This window comes from Coregonus clupeaformis, chromosome 24, assembly GCF_020615455.1.
Source record: "Coregonus clupeaformis isolate EN_2021a chromosome 24, ASM2061545v1, whole genome shotgun sequence".
Taxonomy (NCBI): domain Eukaryota; kingdom Metazoa; phylum Chordata; class Actinopteri; order Salmoniformes; family Salmonidae; genus Coregonus; species Coregonus clupeaformis.
In genome coordinates this window covers 19,147,353-19,171,597 of record NC_059215.1, presented here as the reverse complement: position 1 = coordinate 19,171,597, position 24,245 = coordinate 19,147,353, and the positions used below count along the sequence as shown (strand labels likewise).

The following is a 24,245-nucleotide window of genomic DNA, read 5'->3' as shown; positions in this document are numbered from 1 at the left end:
GTATATACACCCTAGATGACTGACGGGGCTCTGTTTTAAGGCCACTGCGCAGCTAAAGAAATGCATTTATAAATGTCTACTTTCGTTTTTGCCAAGTATATTCTATTACAGACACCTTAATGCATACTTTTAAATTATATTATATGAACTGAACATAAATAAATAAATATATAAAAACATTTTCCTTAAGGTTGATTTTTTAGAGCGTACTAATGTTACTGTTCCCCCTACAGTAAATAAATACATAAAAACATGTAATTATGTAATTCTGTCCTTGAAACATTTAATTGAAATACTGTAGAATTCCATTCATTCCACACCTCATTCTGAGGTGTACCAATAAAGCGGCCAGTGGCTTCAAAGCCTCTCATTGGCCAATACATAGCATCAGCAATCCAAGGTTTATATACTCTAGGTTTCAGAGAGGACACACATTTTGAAAAGGGACAGGAACGCTGAAATGCTAATTAATTGGTGTACATAAAGAGGACAAAAGTTCCATACAGTATTCAAAGACTTGAAGTTGAGGTCAGATTTAACCAATGATCAGTGGTGGAAAAAGTACACAATTGTCATACTTGAGTAAAAATAAAGATACCTTAATAGGAAATTATTCAAGTAAAAGTGAAAGTCACCCAGTAAAATACTACTTCAATAAAAGTCTAAAAGTATTTGGTTTTAAATATACTTAAGTATCAAAAGTAAATGTAATTGCTCAAATATAATTAAGTATCAAAAGTAAAAGTATTAATCATTTAAAAATCCTTAATATTAAGCAAACCAGGCGCCACCATTTTATTTACGGATAGCCAGGGGCACATTCCAACACTCAGACATAATTTACAAACAAAGCATGTGTGTTTAGTGAGTCGGTCAGATCATAGGCAGTAGGGATGACAAGGGATGTTCTCTTGATAAGTGTGTGAATTTGACAATTTTCCTGTCCTGCTAAGCATTCAAAATGTAATGAGTACTTTTGGGTGTCATTGAAAATGTATGGAGTAAAAAGTATATTATTTTCTTTAAGAATGTAGTGAAGTAAAAGTAAAAGTAGTCAAAAATATCAATAGTAAAGTACAGATAGCCTAAAAAGCTACTTAAGTAGTGCTTTAAAGTATTTTTACTTAAGTACTTTACACCACTGCCAATGATGTAGGTTAATCCAATTTGTAAGTCGCTCTGGATAAGAGCGTCTGCTAAATGACGTAAATGTAAATGTAATAGATATAATTGGGTTTAACTCACATTCACTTGCCAAGACATAAGACTCCTGAACAGCTAATTTATGCACAGTCACTTTAACTCTACCCACATGTACATATTACTTCAACCACCTCAACTAGCCGCACCGATACCCCCCTGTATATATAGCCTCCCTACTGTTATTTTATTTTACTTCTGCTCTTTTTTTCTCAACACTTTTTAGTTGTTTTATTTTACTTTTTTTATTAAAAATAAATGCACTGTTGGTTAAGGGCTGTAAGTTAGCATTTCACTGTAATGTCTGCACCTGTTGTATTCGGCGCATGTGGCCAATACAATTTGATTTGATTTGATTCGATTTTTAGACAGTTCATGCAGTAGGTGGCAGCAAATCTATCTCATAAGCAGAAACTGCCTGTCCTGCGGGAAATGACGCCAGTGTTGTTTTTCTGGCTGTGCCTAGCTAGCTAACGCGTTAATCATAATTTATTAGTTAGTCAGAAAGGCGTAACTTTGTGAAATAACTAGCTAGTTGAGGGCAAATAAACACCATACCGTGCAGATGGCGGACCCTGCGGTGATGGCGGGTGGATTCAGTGCTGTAGTAGGGGTAAATAAAATATTTTGTCATAGCTATGTAAGGTTAGCTAACTAGCAAATTAAAATACGCTAGACATTTTTTTGTTTTGCCTCATCAAATGAAAGCCTTCCACTAGCTAACGTTACGTTTAAACGAATGTTGTAACTGTTAGCTACCTAAGGTGGTTGACTTGCTGTTCACAATCCTATGTCATGCGATTTGTAAACTGGTGTCGACGTCAAAAATGCTGACTAGACATATAGCTAGCAACTGTAGTTAGCTAACCCTGAGAGAAAGGGTTGTCTCACTCACCACATCTGTATGTTTTACAGCGTTCGGGCGGTGGTAAGGCGACGTCCAGCCCGGCAGAGAACTACCAACTTGCCCGGCGTCGCACCCTCCAAGTGGTGGTGAGCTCTCTGCTGACGGAGTGTGGGTTCGAAAGCGCAGAGAAGGCAGCCGTGGAATCACTCACTGAGATGATCCAGAGCTGTATGTAACCATTGTTTTGATGTTATTGAAAATGTCATTCATAAATGTTTTCAGTTTGGGATTAAACTAACAATAACCTTTGCTGGCTTGAATTAAACAACAAGCCGTGACTAGGCCTTTTAAGAAATCATCACAATTGTCTGTATTACTGACCACTAATTGGTGTCTATTCCCTATGCTTTTTCAGACATATCTGAAGTGGGACGTTGTGCCAAGGCCTACTGTGAACACACAGCCAGAATCACACCCACCCTCTCTGACACTGTGGTCACACTCATTGAAATGGGTGAGTTTAACCTCAGGAAAGATGCTAAAGAAATACAGCTTGAAAATGAAATCTCTATTTAATTTGCCTTCATTAACTTATGTTTCATGTATCACCACAGGTTTCAATGTGAACACTTTGCCAGTGTATGCCAAGAGATCACAGAGGATGGTTATAACTGCCCGTGAGTATGTCTTTACTGTTAGTGGGGGGGAGGGTCTACTGCAACACATTTCCCCCTGCCATAACCCCTCACATTGGTGCTACAAAAGAGAGAAGATGATGTGCAGGTTCGCGTAAAGAAATTGGTGCTGTTTTGGGATATTGATTAGCGATTGTCAAGGATGCACAGAAATTCCAAAATATGTGTGGAGTTTTTAATTAAGATTATTTGTTTGAAAAATGTGATATATAAGAGAGCTTCATAAGCTGTTTATTCGATTGTGGGGTTTGAATAGTGTGAGAAGACAACATATTTGGTGAGAATCACAACATAAGGTAGAAAATCAATTCTAGCTCTTAACACTAGAACCGCTGGGCTTCGATGAACCCCCCCAAAAAAATAAATTAAATAAAATACAAGCGGTGAAAACATCAGTAGCCTCAACATCATTATAAGTGCCAAGTGGCCTTGATAAATAGTGAAACTCGGCACAAAAGCAATAATGGCATTATAATGAATGTGTCGATATGACAGCAGTCAAAAAGAGTCAGTTATTGTCAGCTCGTGCTCATATTGTGTGCATTTCCACACAATGGCATCAATTGGATTTTATTTAGCTGTTATCCCTTGTCCTAACAGTTGACACAATTTTCATAACTTTCACTTGCTTGATACACTTTGACATACTTTTTTTTGTAATTAAGCAGAAGCTCTTATCCAGAGGGACTTACAGTAGTGAGTGCATACATTTTTGTACTGGTCCCCAGTGGGAATCAAACCCACAACCCTGGCGTTGCAAGCGCAATTGCTCTACCACCTGCGCTACACGTGACCTTTGTTTGGTTGTAGTGCGTAATAGTCTCAGTTTTTCTCTTTATTGTGTTCCCATAGTCTTGTCATAGTCTTGTCATTCTTCAGCAACGTTGTAACAACGGCTGTGCAGGTGCCTTATTTTGCGCAGAGGGAGGAAGGTCCCATCTCACTTTGTTCATGGTGCCAAACAGACTTGTTTTCTTTGCAAGCATATTGTTCGACAATGACAGTAAAGTTAATGTCCATGGTGACATTTCTCTCCTTGCCAACGTAAGGTCTCTGACACGCGCTCACCTGCTGCCCGATGTGGATATTTTCCCAGATATAGAAAACTGTTCAGCGTGTACAATTATGCACGCTCTCACTGTGTAGCCTACTCCAAGTAGGCCAGAGTAGACTGATAAGACTGCTTTGATTCGGTGGACTGATATAGGGTACATACCATTTTAAGATTATAATTAGAATGGATCAATACAATAGAATGGCCCGCCCTGTTCTTCATTCACAATTGGTGATGACATAATTCTGCATCGTTCGCATCCCCTCATTCATCAGCGCACCCATTCTCCCCCTCATACTTTACTTCATTTATTTACTCTGTTATATGTGAAATTAGTTTCAGTATAGTTTAGGTTCACTTTCGAGGCAATTATCGGGGTGATTATCAGCTGGGCACTGCACTTTCAACTGTCGGAAGAAGGAGTGGAGCAGGCCCCACTGTCGGGAGAAGGAGAGGCAACGGCCCAACAGTATGTTATATGGACTTGTCTAGTTAAATAAAGGTTAAATAAAATTAAAATATAGACTTATTTAGGAAAAGTCAAGGATGGAGCGGGGCAGAGTAAAAAGTAATAATATATATATACAGTTGAAGTCGGAAGTTTACATACACTTAGGTTGGAGTCATTAAAACTCATTTTTACTCCACAAAGTTCTATAGTCTTGGCAAGTCGGTTAAGACATCTACTTTGTGCATGACACAAGTAATTTTTCCAACAATTGTTTACAGACAGATTATTTCACTTATAATTCACTGTATCACAATTCCAGTGGGTCAGAAGTTTACATACACTAAGTTGACTGTGCCTTTAAACAGCTTGGAAAATTCCAGAAAATTATGTCATGGCTTTAGAAGCTTCTGATGATAGGCTAATTGAAATCATTAGAGTCAATTTGAGGTGTACCTGTGGATGTATTTCAAGGCCTACCTTCAAACTCAGTGCCTCTTTGCTTGACATCATGGGAAAATCAAAAAGAAATCAGCCAAGACCTCAGAATAAAAATGTGTAGACCTCCACAAGTCTGGTTCATCCTTGGGAGCAATTTCCAAACGCCTGAAGATACCACGTTCATCTGTACAAACAATAGTACGCAATTATAAACACCATGGGACCACGCAGCCGTCATACTGCTCAGGAAGGAGACGCGTTCTGTCTCCTAGAGATGAACGTACTTTGGTGCGAAAAGTGCAAATCAATCCCAGAACAACAGCAAAGGACCTTGTGAAGATGCTGGAGAAAACCGGTACAAAAGTATCTATATCCACAGTAAAACAAGTCCTATATCGACATAACCTGAAAGGCCGCGCAGCAAGGAAGAAGCCACTGCTCCAAAACCGCCATAAAAAAAAGCCAGACTACGGTTTGCAACTGCACATGGGGACAAAGATCGTACTTTTTGGAGAAATGTCCTCTGGTCTAATGAAACAAAAATAGAACTGTTTGGCCATAATGACCATCGTTGTTTGGAGGAAAAAGGGGGCTGCTTGCAAGCCGAAGAACACCATGCCAACCGTGAAGCACGGGGGTGGCAGCATCATGCTGTGGGGGTGCTTTGCTGCAGGAAGGACTGGTGCACTTCACAAAATAGATGGCATCATGAGGAAGGCAAATTATGTGGATATATTGAAGCAACATCTCAAGACATCAGTCAGGAAGTTAAAGCTTGGTCGCAAATGGGTCTTCCAAAAGGACAATGATCAACTCTAAATGATCGGCTATGAAAAGCCAACTGAGAGACCTGAGCCCTAGGACCATACGTCGGGACTACCGGCCGTGGTGACTCCTTGCTGTCCCCAGTCCGCCTGGCCTTGCTGCTATTCCAGTTTAAACTGTTCTGCCTGCGGTTATGGAACCCCTACCTGTCCCAGACCTGCTGTTTTAAACTCTAATGATCGGCTATGAAAAGCCAACTGAGATTTATTCCTGATTATTATTTGACCATGCTTGTCACTTATGAACATTTTTGAACATCTTGGCATGGTTCTGTTATAATCTCCACCCGGCACAGCCAGAAGAGGACTGGCCACCCCTCATAGCCTGGTTCCTCTCTAGGTTTCTTCCTAGGTTTTGCCTTTCTAGGGAGTTTTTCCTAGCCACCGTGCTTCTACACCTGCATTACTAGCTGTTTGGGGTTTTAGGCTGGGTTTCTGTACAGCACTTCGAGATATTAGCTGATGTAAGAAGGGCTATATAAAATAAAATTGATTGATTGATTGATTGATGACTGATGTCTTGAGATGTTGCTTTTTCCTCCAAACATAACGATGGTCATTATGGCCAAACAGTTATATTTTTATTTCATTAGACCAGAGGACATTTCTCCAAAAAAGTATGATCTTTGTCCCCATGTGCAGTTGCAAACTGTAGTCTGGCTTTTTTATGGCGGTTTTGGAGCAGTGGCTTCTTCCTTGCTGAGCGGCCTTTCAGGTTATGTCGATATAGGACTTGTTTTACTGTGGATATAGATACTTTTGTACCTGTTTCCTCCAGCATCTTCACAAGGTCCTTTGCTGTTGTTCTGGGATTGATTTGCACATTTTTCGCACCAAAGTACGTTCATCTCTAGGAGACAGAACGCGTCTCCTTCCTGAGTGGTATGACGGCTGCGTGGTCCCATGGTGTTTATACTTGCGTACTATTGTTTGTACAGATGAACGTGGTACCTTCAGGCATTTGGAAATTGCTCCCAAGGATGAACCAGACTTGTGGAGGTCTACAATTGTTTTTCTGAGGTCTTGGCTGATTTATTTTGATTTTCCCATGATGTCAAGCAAAGAGGCACTGAGTTTGAAGGTAAGCCTTGAAATACATCCACAGGTACACCTCCAATTGACTCAAATTATGTCAATTAGCCTATCAGAAGCTTCTAATGCCATGACATTTTCTGGAATTTTCCAAGCTGTTTAAAGGTACAGTCAACTTAGTGTATGTAAACTTCTGACCCACTGGAATTGTGATACAGTGAATTATAAGTGAAAGAATCTGTCTGTAAACAATTGTTGGAAAAATTACTTGTCATGCACAAAGTAGATGTCCTAACCGACTTGCCAAAAGTATAGTTTGTTAACAAGAAATTTGTGGAGTGGTTGAAAAACAAGTTTTAATGACTCCAACCTAAGTGTATATAAACTTCCGACTTCAACTGTATATCTAGGTGTCCGATAACACGTATTGATGAAATGGCTTGTCCTGCACTTTGTAAAAACCCAGAGTGCATTGACTGAATTTTGGAAAAAGATCTTGGTTCCTTTCTAAACATAGCAATGTGAATGCAAAAAGGACTCGGACCACAAAATGGGTGAATTGAACTGGCAAAAGAGTTGAGTCCTCATTCAAAGGCAATGGCAGTGTGAATACAAAGAGAACTGAGTTCTTTTGCTTTTTTTTAACCAAAAAGTTAACTTTAAAGAGGACTGAGATCTGTTATTTTTAAAGAAAACTATGTGAAAACACCCTTTGACTAGAATTGAGCACAAAACACAACACTATCGAGCAATAGTGACTGGTCCTAGAATGAAAGTGTGATGCCTAGTTGCCTACCTGACAATCTGTGTATTTTTCAGCTCCAGTAACGAATGCTCCTGTGATCCCGAAGGCCTTGATCGCTGGACAGAAACGCACTCATCCCTTCCACATCCCCAGCCACTTCCCTGAGTTCCCTGATCCTCACACCTACATCAAAACTCCAGTGAGTCAACCACACGTCTTACAGTAGTGAAAATATTTTTTAAAGATGAACAAGCTGAGTGAGTTTCCTCCCTGTTGTCTTTCTGTCACAGACGTTTCGGGAGCCTGTGTCAGATTACCAGGTGGTGCGAGAGAAGGCAGCCTCTCAGAGGAGAGACGTGGAGCGAGCTCTCACACGCTTCATGGCCAAGACCGGAGAAACACAGAGCCTTTTCAAGGATGACATCACTGCCTTTCCATGTGAGCGAGCGCTCGTTGTTGTGGTTCTCATTCTGTTAAATTTTTCCCTTCATTCTTTCACAATCTGTACGAAAATGCTTCTAATATGGAAGTTTTCAGTTCCCACTCATCTAATTTCTTACTACAGAGAGTGTGTGCCTGTGTTTGCATTGGTAATAATACTGATGCCTTTGTTATTGTGATTGCCAGTGATCGCAGCGCGGCCCAGCTCCATCCCGTACCTCAGTGCCCTGCTGCCCTCAGAACTGGAGCTGCAGACTCTGGAGGAGACAGACTCCTCTGAACAGGATGACCAGACCGACAGCGAGAACACGCCAGGCAACAACCTCAATGTGAGTCAGGGACATGGGCCAAGGGAAATATTTAACCCGAGTTATATTATCTGCAGTGCAATGTGGTTAGGCCTATACAGAATTAACCTTTCAACAGAAAAACCAAGGAACACCTGCTCTTTCCATGACATAGACTGACCAGGTGAAAGCTATGATCCCTTATTGATGTCACTTGTTGAATCCACTTCAATCAGTGTAGATGAAGGGGAGGAGACAGGTTAAATTATTATTTAAGCTGTGAGACAATTGAAACATGGATTGTGTATGTGTGCAATTCAGAGGGTGAATGGGCAAGATTTAAGTGCCTTTGAACAGGATATGGTAGTAGGTGCCAGCCGTACCGGTTTGTGTCAAGAACTGCAACGCTGCTGGGTTTTTCACGCTCAACAGTTTCCCGAGTGTATCAAGAATGGTCCACCACCCAAAGGACATCCAGCCAACTTGACACAACTGTGTGAAGCATTGGAGTCAACATGGACCATCATCCTTGATGAACACTTTTGACACCCCAACGAATTGAGGCTGTTCTGAGGGTAAAAGGTGTGGGGGGTGGGGGGTGCAACTCAATATTAGGAAGGTGTTCCTAATGTTTGGTATACACAGTGTATATTCAAATGTACCTGGTGTTGATTGCTACATCCTTATTGGGATGACACTGCTAGTATCCATCTCTAATATGGAGTCCAGGGCCAGGCTAGTTGTAAATTAGATATTTTTTAAATTACGTTTATTTTCCTCATCTATACCTTTTTATTCAAATTCAGGATGATCCTGGAGCTGATAAGGAGAATTCCATGCTGCCCCCTGGGGGTGTGGTTCCGTCAGTGAAGGCCAGTGAAGAAAACATGATTGACAACCCATACCTGAGGCCGGTCAAGAAACCCAAAGTGAGGAGGAAGAAGTGAGAGTTCACTACACTTAGCTACTAATTCTGACTTCTATCTGTCAGACACAATGAAGGGTCAATTGTAAGAAGCAATCAACGGTTCTGTGCCTCTGTGAGAAGTGGACCCACGTGGACATCTGGAGTGAGGGACTCTCACCTCAACTTTCTACGGGGCAAACACTGCTCATTATCAGATTCTTCACCAGTACATTCATGAGCAAACAAACATTTTACAATTCATATTTTTCAAATGTGTGGAGTGGTTCTGTCGTGAAAGAAAATATTTAACATTTCCAAATTATGAGTTCAGTCATTGGTAAATAATGAGTAGGAAATAAATGTTTTGATTTGTATTTTAACATGTAAACCTTTCATTTAACCAAATTACACATTAGCCAATCACCAAATACACATGAGGGCAGAAATCCGGCAACTTCATTGTCCACTTTGTATACATGGAGAGATTGGTGAATATCTATATTAAAGCTGATATATAAAAACACTTTATTTGTGCTTGTATCAGGTTGACCCCCAGCAGAGTCAGGAGTAGAACAACTGTAGATATGCCACACTAGTCCTTTGCTTGGCAAACTCTTTGTCACAAAGGAGCTATGTAAGACAAACATGCAATGGCATTAGATGTTATTGCTGAAGATACATTTACATGAATCTCTGTATTACTTTGTATTGTAATGCAGAGTAAAATAAACACACCTCTGTCCTCAAGGCTTTCCTCTCGAGTCGGGGCAGTCTACCTCCGTCTGGGAGCCGAAGTTCATAGGCCACAACACCTTACGACTCTCGAGTAGTATCATGAGCAAATGCCCCCAGGACTGAATCATAAAAACTGCTGTCAGTAGTCAATATATTTTAAGATTGATACATGCAATGCATTTATACAATAGATAATCAGTGTTTTCCTGTCATGGACTGTTTGGAGAGAGTGCCACTGCCAATAACCACACACACACCCTGTGTTGGAGTCGGCTGTAACAGGCTTGGTCCTGAACCTCTTTGTGGTGGAGTTGAAGGGGGTTCTGCCAAGAGGGTACACTTTACACCAGGTTCTGTCCTGCTGATACTTCTGAGGAGAATGAGTGATTATCTGGGTGTTAGGAAGAAAACACATTTACAGAGAAGGGTATTCAGAGACCTGAAAATGATAGGGATGTAGAGGTTACAATCTGCATGCCTATGAAAAGACAATGTTTCAAAGTGCTTTTAATGCAGATAAGTTGACTAATTTCTCACATCAATAGATCAACCTTTACGTTTTTCCAAAAACATGTTGGCTATCAAAATGTATCATGATCATAATTCTCCTACCTGAGCACAGTGCAGAAACCGTGCAGCAGTCCTTGCCGCAAGAGTGTATCCTTTTTCACTCTCAGGTCTCTTCTGTACATCATACAGAATGGTAGCAACCTGATGGGACGCCTTGTATTATTTTAACTGGCTGTTTGAGTAGCTTCAGCAAGCATTATGTATTACACAATGCTGAAAACAACCAAATTGGTTTATTTGAAATCAACAGTATAACAGGTATAGGGGATAGAGGGTGGTTGAAAGAACATGACAGTATAGGACAGAGAAACTCACAACATGATTGTCATAGCAGCCAGGGCCAGGTGTGGGGCTCCCTGAAGTGACAGGTCGTTGCCCAGCCGGTTAGGTGCACAGTGGATCGGAAATAGCTTCCGCTCTTGGCAGCTGCCAAAGGCGAAGCTCCGCAGGGGAGCTACACATTCAAAGATTAAATCGGACATTTTTATTGATGCAAATAGATAAAAACTGCGACATAAAAAAAGGCAATGTGGACAGATGCTAATAATTGTACCTTCATCCCGCGCCGCCATGTTTCCGTCTTCCTTTTGTTTACCTTTTAACAATGGTAACCTGGTGGATGGATGCACGTAAATTATGCAAATTGGCTGGGAACTTCAGGTTTACACGATTGGCTTCTCTGTTCTCCATGTTCAATGAATGAGAATTAACTTGTGTTTACTTTACTATTGCATTTTAATAATGTGACCATAATGCAATATACCTGGAGATAATGACAATCCCAGATGTTTTTTTTGGAGGCAATGTTTGGACAGTGTGACCCGTTTAAGCAGTGTGTGGGATGTTAAGGATAGTGTAAGAGGCCAATATTGTTAAAAAAAAAAATATATATATATACAGCTGCAGAAACAATTAAGAGACCACTGCAAAATTATCAGTTTCTCTGGTTTTACTATTTATATGTATGTGTTTGGGTAAAAATAACATTTTTGTTTTATTCTATAAACCACTGAAAACATTTATCCCAAATTCCAAATAAAAATATTGTCATTTAGAGCATTTATTTGCAGAAAATGACAACTGGTCAAAATAACAAAAAATATGTAGTGTTGTCAGACCTCGAATAATGCAAAGAACATAAGTTCATGTTAATTTTTAAACAACACAATACTAATGTTTTAACTTAGGAAGAGTTCAGAAATCAATATTTGGTGGAATAACCCTGATTTTCAATCACAGCTTTCATGCGTCTTGGCATGCTCTCCACCAGTCTTTCACATTGATGTTGGGTGACTTTATGCCACTCCTGGCGCAAAAATTCAAGCAGCTCGGCTTTGTTTGATGGCTTGTGACCATCCATCTTCCTCTTGATCAAATTCCAGAAGTTTTCAATGGGGTTCAGGTCTGGAGATTGGGCTGGCCATGGGTCTTGATCTGGTGGTCCTCCATCCACACCTTGATTGACCTGGCTGTGTGGCATGGCGCATTGTCCTGCTGGAAAAACCAATCCTCAGAGTTGGGGAACAATGTCAGAGCAAAAGGAAGCAAGTTTTTTTCCAGGACTACCTTGTACGTGGCTTGATTCATGCGTCCTTCACAAAGACAAATCTGCCCGATTCCAGCCTTGCTGAAGAACCCCCGGATCATCACCAATCCTCCACCAAATTTCACAGTGGGTGCGAGACACTGTGGCTTGTAGGCCTCTTCAGGTCTCCGTCTAACCATTAGACGACCAGGTGTTGGGCAAAGCTGAAAATTGGACTTTACTCCAGTCCTCTACAGTCCAATCCTTATGGTCTTTTGCAAACCTCAGCCTGACTCTTCTTTGTTTCTCATTGATGAAGGGCTTTTTTCTAGCTTTGCACGACTTCAGCCCTGTCCCTAGGAGCCTGTTTCGAACCATCCTCACCGTGCACTTCACCCCAGCTTCCGTTTGCCATTCTTTTTGTAGGTCACTTGATGTCATCCTACGGTTGTTGAGTGACATTCGAATGAGTTGGCGGTCATCCTGGTCAGTAGAGTCGTTTTTGCCCTCTGTCGGTCTGTAGCTTTGTTGTCTCCAATGTCTGCTGCTTGACCTTGTTCTTATGAACCGCCGTCTTTGAAATTTTAAGGATGGAAGCAACCTGACGCTCACTGTATCCCTCTGCCAGTAAAGCCAGAATTGAACCTTTCTTTTCCTCCCTCAAAACTTTCCTTTTCAACTCTTTTGGCATGGTCAATACTTATTTTTTGATTAATATTACTTTTTAGGTACTAATAGCACTGTTTTTGCCATCCAGCTGGTCCTATTGCAAGAGGACAGTGACACAGCACACAACTGTCTATATAAGGTCCCACAGTTGACAGTGCATGTCAGAGCTAAAACCAAGCCATGAGGTCGAAGGAATTGTCCGTAGAGCTCCGAGACAGGATTGTGTCGAGGCACAGATCTGGGGAAGGGTACAAAAAACGGTCTGCCGCATTGAAGGTCCCCAAGAACACAGTGGCCTCCATCATTCTTAAATGGAAGAAGTTTGTAACCACCAAGACTCTTCCTAGAGCTGGCCGCCCAGCCAAACTGAGCAATCGAGGGAGAAGGGCCTTGGTCAGGGAGGTGACCAAGAACCCGATGGTTCTCTGACAGCTCTCCAAAGTTCCTCTGTGGAGATGGGAGAACCTTCCAGAAGGACAACTATCTCTGCAGCACTCCACCAATCAGGCCTTTATGGTAGAACGCCACTCCTCAGTAAAAGGCACATGACAGCCCGCTTGGAGTTTGCCAAAAGGCACTTAAAGGACTCTGACCATGAGAAACAAGATTCTCTGGTCTGATGAAACCAAAATTGAACTCTTTGGCCTGAATGCCAAGCGTCACGTCTGGAGGAAACCTGGCACCATCCCTACGGTGAAGCATGGTGGTGGCAGAATCATGTTGTGGGGATGTTTTTCAGCGGCATGGACTGGGAGACTAGTCAACAAAACAAAGGAGATGATCGTGGACTTCAGGAAACAGCAGAGGGTGCACCCCCCTATACACATCGACGGGACCGCAGTTGAGAAACTTCAGGTTCCTTGGCGTACACATCACCGACAAACTGAAATGGTCCACCCACGCAGACTGTGTGGTGAAGAAGGCGCAACAGAGCCTCTTCAACCTCAGGAGGCTGAAGAAATTCGGCTTGGCACCTAAAACCCTCACAAACTTTTAAAGATGCACAATTGAGAGCATCCTGTCGGGCTGTATCACCACCTGGTACGTCAACTGCACCGCCCGCAACCGCAGGGCTCTCCAGAGGGTGGTGCGGTCTTCCGAATGCATTATCGGGGGCAAACTACCCGCCCTCAAAGACACATACAGCACCCGATGTCACAGGAAGGCCAAAAAGATCATCAAGGACATCAACCACCCGAGCCACTGCCTGTTCATCCCGCTATCATCCAGAAGGCGAGGTCAGTACAGGTGCATCAAAGCTGGGACCGAGAGAATGAAAAACAGCTTCTATCTCAAGGCCATCAGACTGTTTAATAGCCATCACTAGCACATTAGAGGCTGCTGCTGCCTATTGAAATCACTGGCCACTTTAAGAAATGGAACACTAGTCACTTAAATGTTTACGGTCACTTTAATAATGTTTACATATCTTGCACTACTCATCTCATATGTATATACTGCATTTTATTCTATAATATTCTACTGTATTTTAGTCAATGCGCTCTGTCATTGCTTGTCCATATATGTATATTTTCTTAAATTCCATTCCTTACTAGTTTTGTGTGTATTAGGTATATGTTGTGAAATTATTAGATATTACTGCACTGTCGGAGCTAGCAGCACAAGCATTTCGCTACACCCGCTATAACATCTGCTAAACACGCGTATGTGACAAATAACATTTGATTTAGTCAGGATAGAGGGAAAGATGAACGGAGCAAAGTACAGAGAGATCCTTGATGAAAACCTGCTCCAGGGCGCTCGGGACCTGACTGTGGCGAAGGTTCACCTTCCAACAGGACAACGCAGGAGTGGCTTTGGGTTCAAGTCTCTGAATGTCCTTGAGTGGCCCAGCCAGAGCCCAGACATGAACCCAATCGAACATCTATGGAGAGACCTGAAAATAGCTGCACAGCGACGCTCCACATCCAACCTGACAGAGTTTAAGAGGATCTGCAGAGAAGAATGGGAGAAACGCCCCAAATACAGGTGTGCCAAGGATGTAGCGTCATACCCAAGAGGACTTGAGGCTGTAATCAAAGGTGCTTCAACAAAGTAATGAGTTAGGGGTCTTAATATTTATTTGTAATACATTTGAAAACATTTCTAAAAAGCTGTCTTTGCTTTGTCATTATGGGATATTGTGTGTAGATGAGGGGGGAAACGATTGAATCCATTTTAGAATAAGGCTGTGAGGTAACAAATGTCAAGGGGTCTGAATACTTTCCTAATGCACTGTACATTAGTATTGTTAAGAGAGAGAATGGCAAAGCATTGGATTTGAGCGCTATTTTGTATGTGTCGAGGCATGAGGGTCACTGATAGTTTTGACATTTTAATTCAATTTCACAGATGTCAATAATGAAAAAATGCCAGCATTGTTGAGTAAAACAGTATTTTTGAACCAAAGCATAATATGCACAGCATTCTTTTCTCACATTTCGTCCCACTAAGCATTTCCAACAGCAATATTTAGCGTAGGCATTGTCAAATGCACAAGTCTGCACACATAAATTCAACTTCATATTTACAGGCAATTCTTGCATTGGTCTTTAAATTAAGCAGCTGAGAAACTTACAATGCAAGCAAAATAACCAATCAGTCCCACAACATGCTGCAATCATATTCATTACAGTCACTGAATTGGCACCAAAAGCTTCCCTCTGTCACAATCATCTGTATTATTTGTACAAACAAACCCCTTTGGCACATGCGTGGTCTGACTAGGTATCAAGGCCAAAGGGAAGCATTTACAGTACTTTATGCAGTTTCCTTTGGGCAAGTGCAAATTATGAGAAGTTATGGAATGTACCACCTTAGGTGGCAGGTTGCCTAGAGGTTAAGAGCGTTGCGCCAGTAACCGAAAGGTAGCTGGTTCAAATTCCCGAGCTGATTAGGTGAAAAATCTGTCGATGTGCCCTTGCACAAGGCACTTAACCCTAATTGCTCCTGTAAGTCGCTCTGGATAAGAGCATCTGTTAAATGACTTTCTGTTTGTGTAAGACAAAAAGGGTCACACACAGAATAAAGGCTAAGGGGATGGGAATGCTGAGCTGGTAATCAGAGAACGGGGGCGGTGGCTAAAGCAAGTAAGCAACTGACAACAGAATTTATTGAACAACTCAAGAGCAAATCAAAGTGGAGGGAACATAACTTCTATTATTATTATTATTATTATTATATTATTATTATTATTATTATTATTATTATTATTATTATTATAACTTAGGTGAGGTGCCATCTCCTATGGTCCAACATTGTCATATGAAAGACAGCATGACCAGTCTAGGGGGCATTGTCTCGTCTTCATTACTCCGACTGAGGCACTGAGATGGAGGGGCCTTTAGGGTCGTCAAAGCGGTCCATGGAGCGTAGCTGCATGATCATGTGCAGGCCATAGGTGAGGATCAACAGCATCAGCAGAGAGGTGATCAGGCCCATCCAGATCCCTGGTGTGAAGAAGCCAGCACAGTCACTGGCATAGGAGAAATCTGTTGTCCCGTTCAGTATGCTGAAGCCTTGGATCTAGATGGAAATGAGGGGAACAAGACGCTGGCAAAATTAGTAACAATGGATTGGAGCAGGGGCTCACTTGAAAAATATATGTGAATCTCAATGTGACTTCCCTGGTTAAATAAAGGATGCATAGAAAATAAAAATAAACACTCTAGAAGTTCAACCCTGTTTATTGAAAGGCTCTTTGCCTTTGCATGGCTGACATTCAAGCATTCATACCTGGAAGTCAGTGAAGAGCATTCTCCACTGGGTTGCATTCTGATTGCGGGGCACCAGAAGTGCATTGCGGAAGTTGTTGACATTCTGGCAGTGGAAAGAGTACTCTGCCGGGGCATAGATTCCGTGGCTGCCATTGTAGGTGGCTGTTAGGGTGTTGAATACCAACTCCACGGTGTCCAGGGTGAACCAGTTTCGTGCAGACACAGGGTAGCGCCGCTGGCTCATGGAGAAGCTGGAAATTATAAGACTCTAGTAACCTCACACTTGACATAAGATTGGGAAGGTCCAGGAATTAACTGTTCATGCATTGAAAAGATAGATACAGGTGGTGTATTTTCATAGGAACGGATGGTCTACACTTTGTTGGTATAATCTGCTATGATATTTGACTTGTATTTTATTAATACCAAAATCTATTTTAAAATGTTAACATTATCTACTTACATGAGACGGAAGGGATTGTAAGGTGAAACAGAACTCCCATAATCAAGGACAAGCCTGAGAAAGACAAGATAGGATTAATATCCAATTCCTCCGCCACAGAGCTCCGATTCCCTATTGTGGTCAACACACAACTGGGTAATTTGATAGTGCTAAAAGATGCAACACTTATAACACATAAGGCAACTAATCAATGTTACTATACTGCTACTATACTGTAGTATCAATGATGTTACTATACTGTAGTATCAATGATGTTACTATACTGTAGTATCAATGATGTTACTATACTGCTATTATAATGTAGTATCAATTATATTACTATACTGTAGTATCAATGATGTCATTATACTGTAGTATCAATGATGTCATTATACTGTAGTATCAATGATGTCATTATACTGTAGTATCAGTGGTGTCATTATACTGTAGTATCAGTGGTGTCATTATACTGTAGTATCAGTGGTGTGACTATACTGTAGTATCAATTATGTTACTATACTGCTACTATACTGTAGTATAAATGATGTCATTATACTGTGGTGTCAGTGATGTCATTATACTGTAGTATCAATGATGTTACTATACTGCTGCTATACTGTAATACATAGCAAAAAGTGTCATGTCATAGTAAAAAGAGAGTATCAGGCTCACTGCGAGTTGGTTTCATTACAGAAGGACCCAGACGTTCTCACAGAGCCACCAGGAGCAAAAGTCGATGGACCGAGGTCAATCCATTCCTGGTCACTAAAGCTGACGTTGAGATTCTGGGCCCAGAGCATGATGCAAGGGCCTCTGGTGGAATTGAACATCAGAGGAGGTTTGACTTCATCCACAACTGCCTGCAGCAAGGAACGGCTCATAGAAGACTGGCCAATCAGGGACGGCTCCTCAATCACCTAGGGAGCAAGGAGGAGAGAAGAACACAATCAAAATACAGCTACAACGTTATTGAGAAGATGAATAGAACATAACAAAAAGTACACCACGTCACTTTATTTCAAGTCAGGTGAGGGGACAGTAGAAACAACAATTCTGAAAACATGCTGAAACATGGTGTAGATTAGAAGCATATTTTTATGTTTTTTTACTCGTGAGGGCTTGAGTCCAGTGTAAATGGCGGTGTAGGGCACACTCTGGGCTTTCATGATGCTCAGAACCTTACCAATGACCTCATCTAGGGAGAGCGGAAAATGCATCACTCAGACATACTGCAGGACACATTGTTGAGTCACAGAAAGTTATTGAATACATACCATACCAGCCAAAAGTTTGGACACACCTACTCATTCCAGCGTTTTTCTTTATTTTTACTATTTTCCACATTGTAGAATAATAGTAAAGACCTCAAAACTACAAAATAGCACATATGGAATCATATAGTAACAAAGAAAGTGTTAAATCAAAATATATTTTATATTTGAGATTCTTCAAAGTAGCCACCCTTTGCCTTGATGACAGCTTTGCACACTCTTGGCATTCTCTTAACCAGCTTCATGAGGTAGTCACCTGGAATGCATTTCAATTAACAGGTGTGCCTTCTTAAAAGTTAATTTGTGGAATTTCTTTCCTTCTTAATGCGTTTAAAATCAAATCACATTTTATTTGCCACATGCGCCGAATACAACAGGTGTAGACCTTACAGTGAAATGCTTACTTACAAGCCCTTAACCAACAATGCAGTTAAGAAGAAAGTAAAAAATAGCAAATCATTAAAGAGCAGCAGTAAAATAAAATAACAGCAGGGAGGCTACATACAGGGGGTACCGGTACAGAGTCAATGTGCGGGGTCACCGGTTAGTCAAGGTAATTGAGGTAATATGTACATGTGGGTAGAGTTAAAGTGACTATGCATAAATAACAGAGTAGCAGCAGCGTAAAAGAGGGGGGTGGGGGGGGGGGGAGGACAATGTAAATAGTCTGAGTAGCCATGATTAGCTGTTCAGGAGTCTTATGGCTTGGGGGTAGAAGCTGTTAACAAGCCTTTTGGACCTACACTTGGCGCTCTGGTACCGCTTGCCATGTGGTAGCAGAGAGAACAGTCTATGACTAGGGTGGCTGGAGTCTTTGACAATGTTGAGGGCCTTCCTCTGACACCGCCTGGTATAGAGGTCCTGGATGGCAGGAAGCTTGGCCCCAGTGATGTACTGGGCCGTACGCACTACACTCTGTAGTGCCTTGCGGTCGGAGGCCGAGCAGTTGCCATAACAGGCGGTGATGCAACCAGTCAGGATGCTCTCGATGGTGCAGCTGTATAACTTTTTGAGGATCTGAGGACCCATGCCAAATCATTTCAGTCTCCTGAGGGGGAATAGGCTTTGTCGTGCCCTCTTCACAACTGTCTTGGTGTGTTTGGACCATGATCCCCAAAGCCAACACCTCCTTTGGCCGCCATTCCTTCCAGTTCTCTGCTGCCAATGACTGGAACGAACTGCAAAAATCTCTGAAGCTGGAGACTTATCTCCCTCACTGAATTTAAGTGTCAATTGTCATAGCAGCTTACCGATCAATGCACCTATACACAGCCATTCTGAAATATTATAGCAAGAACAGCTCAAATAAGCAAAGAGAAATGACAGTCCATCATTACTTTAAGTCATGAAGGTCAGTCAATCTGGAACATTTCAATAACTTTTTAAAATTTCTTCAAGTGCAGTTGCAAAAACCATCAAGCGCTATGATGAAACTGGCTCTCATGAGGACCGCCACAGGAAAGGAAGACCCAGAGTTACCTCTGCTGCAGAGGATAAGTTCAGTTGAGATACCAGCCTCAGAAATTGCAGCCCAAATAAATGCTTCAGAGTTCAAGTAACAGACACATCAACATCAACTGTTCAGAGGAGACTGCGTGAATCAGGCCTTCATGGTCGATTTGCTGCAAAGAAACCACTACTAAAGGACACCAATAAGAAGAAGAGACTTGCTTGGGCCAAGAAACATGAGCAATGGACATTAGACCAGTGGAAATCAGTCCTTTGTTCTGATGAGTCCAAATTTGAGATATTTGGTTGCAACCGCCATATCTTTGTGAGACGCAGAGTAGGTGAACAGATGATCTCCGCATGTGTGGTTCCCACCGTGAAGCATGGAGGAGGTGGTGTGATGGTGCTTTGCTGGTGACACTGTCTGTGATTTATTTAGAATTCAAGGCACACTTAACCAGCATGGCTACCACAGCATTCTGCAGCGATACGCCATCCCATCTGGTTTGCGCTTAGTGGGACTATCATTTGTTTTTCAACAGGACAATGACCCAAAACACACCTCCAGGCTGTGTAAGGGCTATTTGACCAACAAGGAGAGTGATGGAGTGCTGCATCAGATGACCTGGCCTCCACAATCACCGACCTCAACCCAATTGAGATGGTTTGGGATGAGTTGGACCGCAGAGTGAAGGAAAAGCAGCCAACAAGTGCTCAGCATATGTGGGAACTCCTTCAAAACTGTTGGAAAAGCATTCCTCATGAAGCTGGTTGAGAGAATGCCAAGAGTGTGCAAAGCTGTCATTAAGGCAAAGGGTGGCTACTTTGAAGAATCTCAAATCTGTCCAAACTTTTGACTGGTACTTTACATACCAATACATAAAATAACACGGTCTAAATTCACAAAGCGTCTCAAAGTAGGAGTGCTGATGTAGGATTAGATCCCCACTCACCACTCCTACGCTGAGACGATTTATGTATGTAAAGTACTTTTGACTGGTACTTTACATACCAATACATAAAATAACACGATTTTGAAAAGAACAACAAATGGCCAAAACTTAAATGTACCATTGTTACGCAGGACATCCTTACAGGACAGGTAAGCACTGGAACATAATTGAAGAACATTAGTATACAATACATGCTCAAGTTACTGTAGGATTGTGAACAAATCAATCAAAAAGTATTTCTACAGAACCCTGGAAACATTTGGTTTAATTGTACTACCCAGAAGAATAGGGCAGGTTGATAACCAGCAAAGTGTTTTCTGAGGCATTGAGGCGGAGATGCTCCAGTGTGTCTGGGTCTACGTTGAGTGGGGAGACACCCAGCTTCTCCTGTAGTAGGCCTGGGACCGCACTAGCACCTAGCCATGACAGGGCAGGCAGCACCAACGGTGAAGACGAAGACTGTAATGCAGACTGGTAGAGAAATGGAGTCAAAATGAGTTATAAACATCTGGGTCTAAATTCACAAAGCGTCTCAAAGTAGGAGTGCTGATGTAGGATTAGATCCCCACTGTCCATGCGATCTTATTCACCATTCCTACGCTGAGAGGATTTATGGCCCTGATCATATTTGTATCTCAATAACATGTCCCACCTCAAAAGACAGAATACTTACCTCCAGGTTGGGAAAGGCACTGTCTTGCTTGTTTCCAAAAACTCCTCCATACTTTGTGAAGTCATCTTTGCTCAACTATGTAGAAAATGCACATATCAACAACAATGTCAGTGTCATCTGCTTCAGAGTTTGAGATTAATTAAAAACAGTACAATATAACAAGCTAAAAATATTTTAAATCAAATCACATTTTATTTGTCACATGCGCCGAATAGACATTTTACATTTACATTTTAGTCATTTAGCAGACGCTCTTATCCAGAGCGACTTACAGTTAGTGAGTGCATAAATTTTCATACTGGCCCTTACAGTGAAATGCTTACTTACAAGCCCTTAACCAACAATGCCGTTTTAAGAAAGAATACAACAACAAAAAAATCACTAAATATGAAATTATACGAAATAAAAGTAACAAATAATTAAAGAGCAGCAGTAAAAATAACAGTAGCGAGGCTATATACAGGGGGTACCGGTACAATGTGCGGGGGCACCGGTTAGTCGAGGTAATTGAGGTAATATGTACATGTCGGTAGAGTTATTAAAGTGACTATGCATAGATAATAAACAGAGTAGCAGCAGCGTAAAAGAGGGGGGTTACATATGTAACCGGTGTGAAATGGCTAACTAGTTAGAGGTGCGCGCTAGTAGCGTTTCAAATCGGTGACGTCACTCGCTCCGAGACCTTGAAGTAGTTGTTTCCCTTGCCCTGCAAGGGCTGCGGTTTTTGTGGAGCGATGGGTAACGGTGCTTCGATGGTGACTTTAGTGCTTAGGCATTATGTATGTTACTGGTTGGGTATTATGTATGTTACTGGTTGGGCATTATGTATGTTACTGGTTGGGCATTATGTATGTTACTGGTTGGGCATTATGTATGTGACTGGTTGGGCATTATGTATGTGACTGGTTAGGCATTATGTATGTTACTGGTTAGGCATTATGTATGTTACTGGTTAGGCATTATGTATGTTACTGGTTAGGCATTATGTATGTTACTGGTTAGGCATTATGTATGTTACTGGTTAGGCATTATGTATGTTACTGGTTAGGCATTATGTATAGGCATTATGTATTTTCCAGTATGCACTCACTAACTGTAAGTTGCTCTGGATAAGAACGTCTGCTACATGACTAAAATGTAAATGTAAAATGTAGTCGATGTGCCCCGGTTCAAGCCCATGTTGGGGCGAGGAGAGGGACGGAAGCAACACTGTTACACATAGCTAGTCTCATTATTACTACATATCTGAAATTCTAGCCTGCAGAAAAAGGTAGGTATGAGAACAGGAAGAAGTAAAGAGGAAGTGGGGCTGAGGCGCATTGTCACACCAGAGTGGGAAACACCAGGACAGGACACCAGAGTGGGAAACACCAGGACAGGACACCAGGACAGGTCACCAGAGTGGGAAACACCAGGACAGGACACCAGAGTGGGAAACACCAGGACAGGACACCAGAGTGGGAAACACCAGGACAGGACACCAGAGTGGGAAACACCAGGACAGGACACCAGAGTGGGAAACACCAGGACAGGACACCAGAGTGGGAAACACCAGGACAGGACACCAGAGTGGGAAACACCAGGACAGGACACCAGAGTGGGAAACACCAGGACAGGACACCAGAGTGGGAAACACCAGGACAGGACACCAGAGTGGGAAACACCAGGACAGGACACCAGAGTGGGAAACACCAGGACAGGACACACCAGGACAGGACACCAGGACAGGACACCAGGACAGGACACCAGAGTGGGAAACACCAGGACAGGACACCAGGACAGGACACCAGAGTGGGAAACACCAGGACAGGACACCAGAGTGGGAAACACCAGGACAGGACACCAGAGTGGGAAACACCAGGACAGGACACCAGAGTGGGAAACACCAGGACAGGACACCAGAGTGGGAAACACCAGGACAGGACACCAGAGTGGGAAACACCAGGACAGGACACCAGAGTGGGAAACACCAGGACAGGACACCAGAGTGGGAAACACCAGGACAGGACACCAGGACAGGACACCAGAGTGGGAGACACCAGGACAGGACACCAGAGTGGGAAACACCAGGACAGGACACCAGAGTGGGAAACACCAGGACAGGACACCAGAGTGGGAAACACCAGGACAGGACACCAGAGTGGGAAACACCAGGACAGGACACCAGGACACCAGGACAGGACACCAGGACAGGGCATCACAAGTGGGTTACTGTACTGTAGCTGGCCAAGCTCTGCACTACTGGTCCCTAAAGCAAGAGTACAGCTTTGACATTACAGTATATAACTGGCATTGCATACTATGTGACCCAGCTTTAAATAGTCTTTGCCAAGTAGTAGACACTTCTACGTGGTACAACTGAATACAATTATATGATTAATCTCAGTCCTGACCTTGTCCTGTAGGAAGAGCAGCACGTTGTGTGGGGCAGACCCAAGAGCAGAGTTTAGGTAGGACATCAGCTGGACATTAGATATTATGTGACCAGCAGCGGGAGATGCCAGGGGTGGCAAGGTGTACCTGGAAAGATGAACAACATCATAATATTATCTCAACAGAATAACAGTACATCTAACTACCAAAGTTAGACTCAAATCAACAACTAACACGGCAATGATTAGCAATACCTAATAAAGACCCAATGATATCTGAAAGGGTACTAATGCCTTTAGCATTATAACGTTGTCTTATAAAAGTGAGTATAGCTATGCTAGCTAGCAATCCAGCTGGAATGGTTAGCTTAGCATGATAGATAAAGTTAGCACAGTGCTCAAAATCCCTTCGCTTTCAAACTAACATATTTACCCATCACTGGACCACATTACAAGTGGTACCTGACTGCTGCAACTTCCAGTCGATAACAGGGAAAATAAAAGAGCAATAAAGGCAATTTTAGTACGCATTTTACTTGACGACTCGGATCCTGCCATCGTCAGATTTCTTTTCCGTAAAGTCCAAGTCACGTGGGGTAAAACGATTTGATTAAATCAGCTGACTGTCATGTGCTTCAGTGGAACACTTCCTGCTCGTTGAATTCAACGAAGCCGGTACTCGACTGAACCACCAGTTGAAAAACGTTGTGATTATGGTCACCCAGAGGGCAGTTACCATATGGTTCTTACTATACCTCAGTGTGTAAGTGTAGCATATGTATCAGGCCACACCCCGCCAGGCCACACCCACCAAACGGGAGCAAACGTACCTCAGGCTGTTAAAAAAACTGCGCGCACTGCTTTGGCGAAACGTGTCGTTCAGTAAACCATCACGCAACGTAGCAAACGTTGACGCGAACGGAACGCACCCCGGCCCTGCCCAAGAGCA

General features: G+C 42.3%; 2 protein-coding genes across 2 annotated transcripts; one reads left to right on the top strand and one right to left on the bottom strand.

The window, feature by feature from the left end:
* The first annotated feature begins 1,605 nt into the window (after positions 1–1,605).
* Positions 1,606–9,444, top strand: LOC121537959 (transcription initiation factor TFIID subunit 8). The gene is made up of 8 exons (XM_041845635.1): positions 1,606–1,813; positions 2,116–2,275; positions 2,463–2,561; positions 2,662–2,724; positions 7,361–7,485; positions 7,577–7,724; positions 7,914–8,056; positions 8,821–9,444. The coding sequence occupies exons 1-8, from the start codon at positions 1,766–1,768 to the stop codon at positions 8,959–8,961; spliced, it is 927 nt and encodes a 308-aa protein (XP_041701569.1). The 5' UTR covers positions 1,606–1,765; the 3' UTR covers positions 8,962–9,444.
* A 5,298-nt stretch (positions 9,445–14,742) lies between these two features.
* On the bottom strand, positions 14,743–24,011 carry LOC121537958 (V-type proton ATPase subunit S1). The gene is made up of 10 exons (XM_041845633.2): positions 23,730–24,011; positions 23,318–23,444; positions 20,925–20,999; positions 20,529–20,722; positions 20,370–20,407; positions 17,688–17,773; positions 17,251–17,495; positions 16,600–16,653; positions 16,156–16,387; positions 14,743–15,945 (listed from the first exon to the last, which is right to left on the bottom strand). Exons 1-10 carry the CDS (start codon positions 23,852–23,854, stop codon positions 15,730–15,732), a joined length of 1,392 nt encoding a protein of 463 aa, XP_041701567.1. The 5' UTR covers positions 23,855–24,011; the 3' UTR covers positions 14,743–15,729.
* Between the last annotated feature and the right edge of the window lie 234 nt (positions 24,012–24,245).

Coding starts and splice junctions, on each gene's coding strand:
- LOC121537959 (XM_041845635.1), top strand. CDS start 1,766: ATGGCGGACCCTGCGGTGATGGCGGGTGGATTCAGTGCTGTAGTAGGG. Junction 2,562..2,661: donor GGTCACACTCATTGAAATGG/GTGAGTTTAACC, acceptor GTATCACCACAG/GTTTCAATGTGAACACTTTG. Junction 7,486..7,576: donor ACACCTACATCAAAACTCCA/GTGAGTCAACCA, acceptor TTTCTGTCACAG/ACGTTTCGGGAGCCTGTGTC.
- LOC121537958 (XM_041845633.2), bottom strand. CDS start 23,854: ATGGCAGGATCCGAGTCGTCAAGTAAAATGCGTACTAAAATTGCCTTT. Junction 20,723..20,924: donor GTGCCTTTCCCAACCTGGAG/GTAAGTATTCTG, acceptor TTTCTCTACCAG/TCTGCATTACAGTCTTCGTC. Junction 16,654..17,250: donor TGTAATGAAACCAACTCGCA/GTGAGCCTGATA, acceptor TGTCTTTCTCAG/GCTTGTCCTTGATTATGGGA.